The sequence below is a fragment of the Stegostoma tigrinum genome, chromosome 45, assembly GCF_030684315.1.
Source record: "Stegostoma tigrinum isolate sSteTig4 chromosome 45, sSteTig4.hap1, whole genome shotgun sequence".
Classification (NCBI taxonomy): Eukaryota; Metazoa; Chordata; class Chondrichthyes; order Orectolobiformes; family Stegostomatidae; genus Stegostoma; species Stegostoma tigrinum.
This window is the reverse complement of record NC_081398.1, coordinates 3,345,710-3,359,026: the sequence shown is the minus strand read 5'-3', so window position 1 is coordinate 3,359,026 and position 13,317 is coordinate 3,345,710. Positions and strand designations below refer to the sequence as shown.

Below are 13,317 nucleotides of genomic sequence, written 5' to 3'. Positions count from 1 at the left end.
ATGGCTTGAAGTAGAACTTGCAGGTAATGGTGTTCCGAAGTATCTGCTGCCCTTGTCGTTCTCAATGGTAGTGGTCCGAGACATCTTGCTGAATATGGACCTACAGGAGTAGAATACCTGTAACTTAGCACTGGTTTGATGCTGGCCTTAGCTCAGTGGTAAGCCCTTTCAGCATCTCAGTCAGAAGTCCAAACCCAACTGATAAGACTTGAGCATATAATTCTAGGCTAATATGTCAATGCAGTACTGGGGCAGAGTTCCTCTGTTGGAGGCACTGGTTGTCAAATGAGATGCTAAACATGACTGCTGTTGAGAATTTAAAAGATCCCTTCTTATTAATTTCAAAGAAGAAAGGAGTTCTCCTTGGCATCTAGATCAATATTTATCTCGTAGCATCTGCAAAAGAGATTATCTAGTCACTTAACTCATTACTATTTGTGAGAGCTTGCCGTAGAAAAATTCAGTTGTGTTTCTTGTGTGATTACATTTCAAAGTAGTGTTATAGACTGAAACAGTTTGGGGTGTCCTGAGGTCATGAAAAGCATTATAGAAATGTAGGTCTTTCTGTTTCTTTTAGTAGTTGTTTTACTTGGTGATCACAGAGTTGTTCGCAGAAATTAATATTGCCATCACTACTAAAAGAAGACGTCCTTCTAAAATTATTGATCAGGTATGTTGTAGGACCAGATAGAGGGAGCCTTCATCTCCACATGGATGTGTCCCCCCTAAACTTGGTTCATTTGAAGCAAGTGTGTGCCTAAATGCTTGCGTAAAAAAAAATTCATCCTTGGATTCTTGGCATTGATTTTCTTTTTCCTCAATTAAAATAAGTTTACCCCCTCTCTTTCTTTATCCTTCTCAACTAAAGTCTTCACAAAATAGCAATTGCACTTCCAAACTACATCAAATGTTGTGTTGAACTGTCAAACTGTGGGATGGTAGTATTCCAAATTTTCTTCTTACTATTTGCTTCACTATGTGTTCCCTACCTACTCCCAATGTTTTTGCTGGACGCTGCTGAGTCTTGGTGTGTTGCACCCGACAGCACTGAGCTTCAAATCAGGAGCTGCATAGCAGTGATGTACAAAGCCATGATCCACACAGCAGTGATAACATGTCATTTCTCTGCTGTTTTGGAAAATCAGCATTACATATTGTGACAACAATATTTCCTCTGGCATACAGGGGATAGTTAGTTTTCTTTTGCTCCGTCTGACAATTCAAGCTGAAAATCTTGTTATGGATTTGTGATTTTATTTTGACTCATTTTTTGCCTAATTTATTGACATTTCCAGCAGTAAAAATCTATAGGCACTCCATCATTATGATCAGATCCCACAATTATAACAACCAGCAGTCCTTGCCAGGACCATTTGATTGACAAGAGACAGGCATATGCTGCACAGTCTGGATATTACATTGCCAAAATTGACAGCATCCACTGCCATAACATGATACCGTCTTCTATGACTCAAACTTGAATTTATCTAAAACTGTATCTTAACACATACGCAGTACCATTCAGTTATCATCCTGTACTTTGAATTGCAGCATCTCTTCGCTGAGTCCAGTAATGCCTTAATTTTATAAATTGTTTCCTTGCCTATAATTCCTGTCATGGCTTTGACCTTCCTCATCCCTGTAACCTTCTCACCTCTTCCTACAGCCCGGCACTATTCTTCAATTCCCTCCCTAAATCACTTTCTCTCAGGTGTCATAGAACAGCAAGGTATTGAAAGAAACATAGGGGGGCTATTTTGAATTCACAGTTTTCAACCATTGTAGTATTGTTTAATTTAAAGTGTGGTGTTCATATCATGTAATGTCTCTTTACGTGTGTGTAATTCCCAATTCATACTCCATCCTCTCTGCTAGATGACAAGAATTGTCCTGCCTCACCTACTGAAAAGGTACAGCAGCAGCTTGTTACTTCATAGGCTACATTATTATCAAATGTAATCAGACGGGCTTGATGTGGAGACAGGTGTTCAGTTTGATGTGTATTACTACTTGTAATTAATTATATCTGTTTCACGTCATGAGATATCAAAGCAAATTGAACCATTTGTTAAAATTCTGATTTTTTGCCATCAGTTTGCGTTCTACATTTACTTTCTGGCAATCAGAAATTCAGTGGGAAGCTGCATTTGAATGGCATTCATTCACTACCACTTAGAGTCATAGTTATACAGCACGGAAACAGACTTTAAGGTCCAACTCATCCACGCCAACCATATACCTAAATTGATTACAGTCCCATTTGCCAGCATTCGGTCCATATCCTTCTAAACCATTCCTATTAATGGATTCATCCAGATGTTTTTTAAATGTTGTAATTGTACATGTTTTCACTGCTTCCTCTGGTAGCTCATTCCGTATGCTCACCGCCCTCTGCATTTTCTAAAAAAAAGTCATCCCTCAGGTCCTTTTTATATATTTCCCCCCTCACCTTCAACCTGGGCTCCTCTAGTTTTGGACTCCTTTACCCTGAGAAAAAGACCCTGGCTGTTCACCTCAATGCCCCTCATAATTTTGTAAGTCTCTAAGGTCATCCCTCAGCCTTCAATGGTCCAGGGAAAAAAGCCCCAGCCTACTTAGACTCTCCCTATGATTCAAACCCTCCAATCCCAGCAACATCCTTGTAAATATTTTCTGAATCTTTCAAGTTTAACAACAACTTTTCTACAGCAAGAATTGAATGCAGTATTCTAAAAGTAACCTCACCAATGTCCTGCACAGCTGCAACGTCCTATACACCCGTGCACTGAGCAACTAAGGCAAGCATGCCAAACGCCTTTTTCACCACCCTGTCTACCCCTGTGACTCCACTTTCAAAGAATGATGCACCTGCACCCCTAGATCTCTTTGTCTGGCAACACTCTCCAGGGCCCTCCCCTCGACAGTATAAGTTCTGCCCTGGTTTGCCTTACTAAAATCAAACCTCACATTTATTTAAATTAAACTCCACCGTCCATTGCCCTACAGGCTAGAGCACCTAGAACTGTGTAAAGTTCCTTTCTGTTAATGACCAACATCACTATGGATATTTAACTGCTTTTCTAAATTGTGACTGTTTCATTGGTATAGTGTTTAAATAACACTCAGGAACATACTCAGGAACAGAATCCAAGATTAAAGCAATGTCTTATGATTTGTAAGATACTAGCTGCAATTCACATACAACATCCAAGTACCATCTCAAAGCGCAAAGGCTTACAAGACAACAGGCCATTCAGCCCATTATTCTGCACAGTGTTCTAAACAGTGCCACAGCCCAGCTCTGTGTCTGTGGCCTTGCAACAATTTCCTTTTGAGTTTACAGCAAATTATTTTTCCTACTGAATTTCTTTTTTAAGTGCCCTTTCATTCAAGGATATTCCAGATCATGATAATTCACTGCATCAAGGATAAAACAAAATCTCCTCACCTCTCTGGTTCTAAGGGCACTATAACAAACATTTATATATTTTAAAAATCTTTAAAAAAAAATTATTCTCAGATCTGCCGTTGTGCAAAGTTGGAAAACCATCCACTCAAACTCTCTGCTAGGCCTAAGTATGTTCAGGAACTGCTTTTCATCATTTACTTAAATGATTTGGATGTGGACACAGGAGATATATTGAGTAAGTTTGCAGATGACTCCAAAATTGGAGGTGTAGTGGGCAGAAAGAACCTCCGGAGCACAATGGGACCTTAATCAGATGGGCCAATGGACTGAGGAGTGGCAGATGGAGTTTAATTTTGATAAATGTGAGGTGATGGTCTGTTAATCCAGAGACCCAGGTAATGTTCTGGGAACCTGGGTGCGAATCCTGCCACAGATGGTGGAATTTGAATTCAATAAATACCTGGAATTAAAATTCTAATCAGTACCATGAATCCATTGCTAATTGTTGAAAAAACCCACCAGTTCACTAATGTTGCTTATGGAAGGAAACTGCCATCCTTACCTGGTCTCATCTACACATTACTCCAGAACCACAGCTATGTGGTTGACTGCCTTCTGGGCAACTAGGGATGGATAATAAATGCTGGCCTAGCCAGTGACTCCCTCATCCCATGAATGAAAAAAAAGACTTAGGAAAGGCAAATCAGGTCAGGACTTAACGGTTGGGTCCTGGGGAATGTTGCTGAACAAAGAGATGTTGGAGTGCAGGTTCATAGTTTGTTGAAAGTGAAGTTGCAGGTAGATAGGATAGTGATGAAGGCACTTGGAATACTTGTCTTTATTGGTCAGTGCATTGAGTGTAGGAGTTGGGAGGGTCATGTTAAGACTGTACAGGACATTGGTTAGGCCACTATTGGAATACTGCATGAAATTCTGGTCTCCCGCTATAGGAAGGGTGCTGTGAAACTTGAAAGGGTTCATAAAAGATTTACAAGGATGTTGCCAATGCTGGAGGTTTTGAGCAATAGGGAGAGGCTGAATAGACTGGAGCTATTTTCCCTGGAGCCTCACAGGCTGAAGTATTAAAGGAATATTGTACTGCTGGAGGCACAATCTTTGAGTGCAAAGTTAAAGTCTTGCCCCCATCTCCTGTCTGTGCCCTAATAAAAGGCCTCAAATCTTTTCTCACAACCTTTCTAATCAGTGTCTTACCATGAGTCCTAAAACAAAAACTGCCTCAATTTTTATGTATTTGTTTTGAACTTGGCAGGAGAAAGGGCATCATCATCAACATTTCTTCAGAAGCTGGGACTCACCCACATCCACTTATCACCATGTATTCAGCTACTAAGGTATTTCATAATATTATTCTTTTCACTGTCTTAGGTCAGCATTTTTTGCCTTTTGAGTAAAAGAATCACTCAATAGAGCCTTGCTCCAGAGATTGGAGATATAATATAGGCTGATGCCTGGTAAATATGTTATCAAAAGGTGCTGCTGCCCTTCCAACAATCTGTGAAACTCAAGTTTAACAGACTACAGAGATAACAAAGTGTGGAGCTGGATGAACACAGCAGGCCAAGCAGCATCTTAGGAGCACAAAAGCTGATGGTTCAGGCCTGGACCCTTCATCAGAAAAGGGGGATGGGGAGAGGATTCTGAAATAAATAGGGAGAAAGGGGGAGGTGGATCGAAGATGGATAGAGGAGAAGATAGGTGAAGAGGAGAGTATAGGTGGGGAGGTAGGGAGGAGGTAGGTCAGTCTGGGGAGGACGGACAGGTCAAGGGGGTGAGATGAGGTTAGTAGTTAGGAAACGGAGGTGCGGCTTGAGGTGGGAGGAGGGGATAGGTGAGAGGAAACAGGTTAGGGAGGTGGGGATGAGCTGGGCTGGTTTTGGGATGCAGTGGGGGGAGGGGAGATTTTGAAGCTTGTGAAGCCACATTGATGCTATTAGGCTGCAGGGTTCCCAAGCGGAACGTGAGTTGCTGTTCCTGCAACCTTCGGGTGGCATCATTGTGGCATTGCAGGAGGACCAGGATGGACATGTCGTCTAAGGAATGGGAGGGGTGGTTGAAATGGTTCACGACTGGGAGGCACAGTTTTTTATTGCGAACTGAGCGTAGGTGTTCTGCATAGCAGTCCCCAAGCCTCCGCTTGGTTTCCCCAATGTAGAGGAGGCCACAACGGGTATAGCGGATGCAGTATACCACATTGGCAGATGTGCAGGTGAACCTCTGCTTAATGTGAAAATCCCTCCCCCCTCTCCCTATTTATTTCAGAAACTGACCTATCCCCTCCCTACCTATACTCTCCTCTCCACTTATCTTCTCCTCTATCCATCTTCAATCCGCCTCTCCCTATTTATTTCAGTTCCCTCTCCCCAACCCTTTTCTGATGAAGGGTATAGGCCCGAAATGTCAGCTTTTGTGCTCCTGAGATGCTGCTTGGCCTGCTGTGTTCATCCAGCCTCACACTTTGTTATCTCGGATTCTCCAGCATCTGCAGTTCCCATTATTTCTTTAACAGACTACAGATGCTCAGTGAATGTTCCCCAGTTTTGAGACTGTGCAGTAAACCCATCATTTATAATCGTTTTTGTTGAGTATAAGTATCATTGACTGAATCAGAATCATAATCATAAAATCTTAGAATATATCAGGAGGCCACTCAATCCAAATGCTGGGTCTTGAAAGAGTTTTCTAGTTTGTCCTGGTCCACCTGTCTTTTTTTTCTGATAGGTCTGAAAAGTTTACGCTTCCATGTCACTTACTTTTATAAAGGTTTAAAGTAAACCTTCCACCATTCTTCCCGATCACACCTACATGCATTTTTTTTGTCTCATCTGAATTTTTTGACAATTGTCCTTTTACGCCCCCGGCTATCAACCTGCCTGCCAGAGTAAACAGTTTTTCCTTGTCTACTGTCATAAACTTGAACATCTCAGTTAATTCTGCCTTTGTGCTTCTCTGTTCTGTGGTGAATAATCCCATCTCTTCCAGTCTCTCTACAGTCGAGGTCTATTGTTCCAGATTCTAGTAAATTTGCATGTTCTCCCCATGCCTTGATATTCTTCTCAAGATGGACACAAACCAGGCATTTTGTACAGGTTTAGCATGACTTGAATGTTCTGTATGACAAATGAAGAGGGTCATAGGGAAATAGAATGGACAGTTCAGACTCTAATTTTACTTCTTACTCCCCATAGGTCTTTGTTGATTTCTTTTCTCAAGCACTGAATGCAGAGTATAAGCCAAATGGGATTATTGTACAGGTATAACAAAGTGAATTGCTGTTCTGGCTGTGACTGAGAATGCTCAAGGTAAGATTAGAATTGCAGAACAGTGTCCACAACTAAGAGGATGACTAGTATTGTCAGGTGCCCAAAATAGCGACTCATACTTTGACTAATATCACATAGTGATGCTTCATCTAATTTATTTTGAGCTGATGGCACTAGATGAACATCAGAAGGTTGTGGTTTTGAGCTCCGTTTTGAAGAATTGAACTTTATTGCACATACACTCCAGTGCAGTCCTTTTTCAGATGGTATCTTCTAGATAAGATTTATAACAGACACAGTCTGCCCTCTAGGTTGCTCATAAGGTATGTTGTCACTATTTTGAAAAGACAACAGAGGAAATCTCCCTGGTATCCTCAACAATACCTAACCCCAAAACATTATCAATAACCAAGGATATTTGGCAATTTATCTTATCACTGTTTGTGGGAACCTGCTATTCGTTGCTATATTTCCATTCATTACAATAGTGTCTATCATTTCAAAAGTATTAAATTGGCTGCAAAGCACTTTAAATTCACCAGGGTTATAATACATAATGCAACTTTTAAAAAAAATTTATGGCCGTTAAATTAGTCCAGTGACACCATCTGCCAGGGTTCATATATGGCTTGTTATTTATGAGGACAAAAGCAAAATGTTTCAGATGCTGGAAATCTGAAACAAATAGAATGTTAAGAAAAATTCTGCACGTCTGGCACCATCTCTGAAGACAGAAACAGAGTTAACATTTGAGTTTGGTATGACTGTCTTTGTTTTCATACCACAAGCTTGATACTTATGGGTTTCTGACCCATTTCAGGCAGGGCAAAGATGTTGAAGAGAGAATAACCCTGGTGTGTTTGAGATCGGTGATTAGCTGGATGACTAGGACTTAAGTCAGTATCTATCTTGATAGGAGAAAAGTTTTTCTATGTCAACATTAGGTTGATGTGCTGTTATGGTTAGGTGAGTTAAGGTGGGAAGAAGCTTTTGTGGACCATGAATTGGCATAGGCCAGTTGGGTTGATTAGGCTGTTTCTGTTCTGAATCTCAAACAAAAGCCACCAAGTGTCCCTCAATAGTACCTTCCAAACTTGTGACCTCTGCCAACTGGAAGGATGACAGCAACAAATACACAAGCACCTGCAAGTTCTCCTTCAAGCCACACATCATCCTGATAAGGAATTATGTCACTAATCCATCAGTCTTGTTCGGTCAAAATTTTGGAACCTCCTTCCTAATATCCCTTAAAATGCGTCTATACCCTCTCTCCATGTGTTTCAAGGTTAGCTAAGGATCAGAATACATATTCTCTAGTCAGTGATGCCCACATGAATCATTTTCAAAGAAAAAGTGTCACTTGACCATCACACTCAGAAGCATTTGCTCAGTTGATAGTAAATTTATCCTGAGTTGGGAGATTGAGATACAAACCCTATTTCACTCAAATACATAATACAGACTGGAGCAATGCTGAGGGAGTGATGCTTTATCACCAGTGCTGTCTTTCAGATGAGATGTTAAACTGAAGGTTCATCACCCATTCAGTTTGTCACCATTTATAGGGAGATAGGTAGTTTGCTTGGTGTCCTGGCCAACAGCTTTCAGTTGGGTAATACTATTAAAAACAGATCAACTGGTCATTTCCAACACAAACACAGAAATTGCTGGAAAAGCTCAGCAGGTCTGGCAACGTCTGTGAAGAAAAATCAGAGTTAACAGTTCAGGTTGTGACCTTTTCCGCAGAACCTCAACTGGTCATTTATTGAATTGAATATTTGTGGCAATGATATGTTTGCTTGTCTAGCCATAATTCATACTTCAAAATAAGTGTTAGTGTTTGGGAATGTCTCAACAACATAAAGGTCCCCTTCATTTTCATCCAGTCCATGCTATTGCAAATGCTGCTTTATGCTTGATCAAATGCACATCATATTTTCCGTTAGGTTACCAGCTGGTGAAATTTCAAATAATACCGTTGATCATGAGTTAGATGATAACATGCATTATACAGCACCTATAATATAATAAAACACCCCAAAGCACCTCACACGAGTTTTATCAAGTGCAATACCTGGGAAGATCTATTTGGTCAGACATCCAAAAGCTTAGTCAAAGAGGAAGATTTTTAAAGCACGTCTTTGTAGAATCCCTACAGTATGGAAGGAGGCAATTCAACCCATCAAGTCAACACCAATCCTCTGAAGAACAGTCCACCCAGACCCTCCTCTCCACCCTATAATCCTGCATTTCCCATGGCTAGTCCATCTAGCCTGCACAGTATGGGGCATTTTAGCATGGCCAGTCCACTAACCTGCACATCTTTGGACTGTGGGAAGAAACCAGAGCACCTGGAGGAAACCCGTACAGACAAAAGAAGAATGTGCAGACTCCCTGCAGACAGCCCCGAGGGCAGAATCAAGCCCAGGTCCCTGGCATTGAGGGAGCAGTGCTAACCACTGAGCCACCTTGCCGCCCTGTGTCTTGAATAAAAGAGGGAGGTAGACTTGACTAGCAATGGAACAGCGAGGGCAATAGCGACAGGATTCCCCTTATCCCCACCTACGATCCCACCAGCATCGACTTCCAGAAGATCGTCGGATGCCATTTCCACCACCTCCAGCAAGATGCCACCACCAGACACATATTCCCCTCCCCCCACCTTGAACACCCTGGTTCATGCTTCCTCACCCCCCACACCTCCCCACAGGTCTACGACACCGTCCCCTGTAACAGGCGAAGGTGCAACACCTGCATATTTACCACCTCACTCCCCAGTATCCAAGGGCCCAAACATACCTTCCAGGTGAAGCAATACTTCACTTGCACTTCCAAGAATCTACTCTACTTCATTCGTTGCTCACAATGTGGTGTCCTCTACACTGGGGAAACGAACCGTAGACTTGTTGACCGCTTCGCAGAACATCTAAGTTCTGCTTGCAAAAATGACCTTGAACTACCTGTTGTCTGCCACTTCAATGCACCACATTGCTCCTTGGCCAAATCTCTGGCTGGCTTCAGTGTTCCAGTGAAGCCCAGCGCAAGCTGGAGGAACAACACCTTATTTTCCGCTTGGGGACCCTACAGGCCTCCGGACTCAATATTGAGTTCAATAAATTTTGGGCCTAAACTCCCCCATGTCTCTGCAACCCACCCCACACACTAGGCCTTGTTACCACATAGCTGCCACTACACACCCCCTGGCGTTAGTCACAAACAGTTCCCATTCACCATTATTCACCCTCCCAGGCTGATCGTTAGCAACTCCTTTGTCTGTCCAACTGTCTCTCTCTTTTTTTGGGGTCTATCCTGTCATTCATTCCCTACCCCACCCACCTCCCTATTTTCTGCATATAAACTGACGTTTTCCCAGGCTCCATCAGTTCTGAGGAAGGGTCACTGGACCCAAAACATTAATTCTGTTTTCTCCTCCACAGATACTGCCAGACTTGCTGAGCTTTTCTAGCAACTTCATTTTTGAGGGGAAATTCAGGATGCGCAAGAGTCAGAATTGGAGGAATGCAGAAATAACCAACTTATAGGACTGGAGGAAGTTAGATCAGGAGGCAGCAAGACTAGCAAGAGATCTATAAATGAGAAAATGAATCTTAAATTTTGGCTCCAGGTCAAGCAACACCTCAATGTACGTCAGTGAGGTCAGCAGTGATGCATGAATAGAACTTGGTGTGAGTGAAGATATGGAGTTTTGATGAGTGCAAGTCTGAGTTTGGCCAAAGTATGATTGGAGTAATTGAATATTTAACCTGCTTCGTTGTACCAAATCTAAATAGTGATAAATCTCAGCAGAATTAAGAAAATTCAAGCAACAGTCCTAATTTGTACGTTTAAAGATATGCCCCGAGTCTAACCATTTTTTTCAGACTGTGTTGCCTCTCTTCGTCTCCACCAACTTGACACATGATGCAGAAATCAATATTTTTGTGAAGCAAGCTGATGACTATGCCCGGGAAGCTCTGAATACTGTTGGGCTGAGAGAGAAGACAAATGGCTGCTTGTCCCACGCCCTGCAGGTAAATGCTAAATTAACAGCAGAAGTGTACGTTGGCCATTTTATGCAAGGTATTCTGGAACAGCTAAGCAAAGATCAATTGGTCTGGGGAGGCAGGGAGATTACTGGGTGAAATGAAAATGTCACATGATAGGACAACACTAAATACTACTGGATGGACTGGTAGAATTTAGCACCTTGTTCTCTACATTTATAGTTATTCCTGACACTACAGGGGATGGAAAGAATCATAATCTTGGCCGGAGCATGTCAATTAAGGAATTGAAGTGAGCTTTGTTTTGAAGCAGTGATTGACATTTGACACTCCCACATTCCAGTCTTTGAAACATAAAATGATTACCCTGCTTCGTTGTACCAAATCTAAATAGTGATAAATCTTAGCAGAATTAAGAAACTACAAGCAACAGTCCTAATTTGTAGGTTTCACAAGTAGAAGGACGTGCTCTATATTGTTTGTATGTGAAAGGAGGGAGTAGGGATTGTGTTGGAACCAGATGTCAGTTCATCCTGCTAAGTTTTTTTTTGTTTTTAAAACTGTTTGTTTGTCTAGCATTTCTTCTTCGAAAGGCTGTTTCCAGGATGGCTCCGACTGACCCAGTTCAACATAAATAATATGAAGAAACTTGCTGAAAGGAGAAAGCCTTTAGTAGAGAAGTGGAAGAGTAAACAAAAGATATCATAGTCCGACACTTCCGCCATTTACAATCCGACCCCACCACCCAAGACATTTTTCCATCCCCTCCCCTGTCTGCTTTCCGGAGAGACCACTCTCTCCGTGACTCCCTTGTTCGCTCCACACTGCCCTCCAACCCCACCACACCTGGCACCTTCCCCTGCAACCGCAGGAAATGCTACACTTGTCCCCACACCTCCTCCCTCACCCCCATCCCAGGCCCAAGATGACATTCCACATTAAGCAGAGGTTCACCTGCACATCTGCCAATGTGGTAGACTGCATCCATTGTACCCGGTGCGGCTTCCTCTACATTGGGGAAACCAAGCGGAGGCTTGGGGACCGCTTTGCAGAACCCCTCCGCTCAGTTCGCAACAAACAACTGCACCTCCCAGTCGCAAACCATTTCCACTCCCCCTCCCATTCTTTAGATGACATGTCCATCATGGGCCTCCTGCACTGCCACAATGATGCCACCCGAAGGTTGCAGGAACAGCAACTCATATTCCGCCTGGGAACCCTGCAGCCATATGGTATCAATGTGGACTTCACCAGTTTCAAAATCTCCCCTTCCCCTACTGCATCCCTAAACCAGCCCAGTTCGTCCCCTCCCCCCACTGCACCACACAACCAGCCCAGCTCTTCTGCCCCACCCACTGCATCCCAAAACCAGTCCAACCTGTCTCTGCCTCCCTAACCGGTTCTTCCTCTCACCCATCCCTTCCTCCCACCCCAAGCCGCACCCCCAGCTACCTACTAACCTCATCCCACCTCCTTGACCTGTCCGTCTTCCCTGGACTGACCTATCCCCTCCCTACCTCCCCACCTACACTCTCTCCACCTATCTTCTTTACTCTCCATCTTCGGTCCGCCTCCCCCTCTCTCCCTATTTATTCCAGAACCCTCACCCCATTCCCCTCTCTGATGAAGGGTCTAGGCCCGAAACGTCAGCTTTTGTGCTCCTGAGATGCTGCTTGGCCTGCTGTGTTCATCCAGCCTCACATTTTATTATCTTGGAATTCTCCAGCATCTGCAGTTCCCATTATCTCTCATAGTTGCAGCATGATTTGAAGGGAATTTGGTGGTGGGGGAGGAGTATGCAATTTTATTCTTCTCCAATATCGTCATTGTGCGGTTCTCTTATCATCTGGTGTTTATGATTTAGCAACATCTTTAACATTATCCATTTAACTCCTCGGAATTTCAGACGAATGTTTAAAAGCACAAAATTAGTTAAATTGTCTCAGATAAGCAGAAGACAATTCTTATATTTTATTAAATTGTAAGTTTCTAAACTTACAAGTGCAGGAAACAATCAGAAAAATTGCAGGCTGTGCAAGGTTACCTGGAACAATGCCTTACAAGAGGACTGTAAAAGTAATCAAATGTTGCAATTGGCTTGTTATCTAATGTGAAATTGTGTGTTCTGCATCCTGTTGCAGAAGTTGATAGATGTGTGTTGAACAACTTTCTGGCATTTAATGTAATAGTCATGCGTTTATCACTATGTTATAAATGTTATTAATTTAAAATGACTTCCGTAAAGCATGCCTAATTAAGTCTAATCATGCCTCATTCACCAGTTCCATTTTACAGCTATCTAGAATTTGTGAACAACACAGATATATGACTGACGGTTGAGGCCAAAGGAGGACCACTTCATTAATAAATGATGAAGTTTCTGCAAAGGAAATGAGTTTATTTTCTCATCCATGCTGTATCCTGCCCTGGGAATATTTGAAGGAAAATCTGTAGAGACAGTTTTATTCTATACTGCACAGATCTATCCTTTCTGAGAACCAATGTCCAGAACAAATTGCAATTCTTTAAATAGAAGCTAAGCTTTGTACAACTGTCACACACCACCTATTCCTTTATTTCAAGAAGGCTGGAACACAAAGGCCAACATTCTTTCAATGACTTTTGTACCTATCCACTAGCTTTT

The 13,317-nt window shown here is 42.4% G+C and overlaps 1 protein-coding gene across 2 annotated transcripts in view; it reads left to right on the top strand.

Moving 5' to 3' along the window:
* Positions 1-12,918, top strand: part of hsd20b2 (hydroxysteroid (20-beta) dehydrogenase 2) — a 43,095-nt gene extending 30,177 nt beyond the window's left edge. For both annotated transcript variants that reach the window (XM_059642563.1, XM_048524080.2), the window contains 5 exons: positions 1,876-1,910; positions 4,659-4,740; positions 6,595-6,660; positions 10,551-10,700; positions 11,250-12,918. In XM_059642563.1, the coding sequence (XP_059498546.1) occupies positions 1,876-1,910; positions 4,659-4,740; positions 6,595-6,660; positions 10,551-10,700; positions 11,250-11,381 (465 nt within the window). In that variant the 3' untranslated portion in view covers positions 11,382-12,918. The remainder of the gene's footprint in view (positions 1-1,875; positions 1,911-4,658; positions 4,741-6,594; positions 6,661-10,550; positions 10,701-11,249) is intronic.
* Positions 12,919-13,317: the final 399 nt, after the last annotated feature.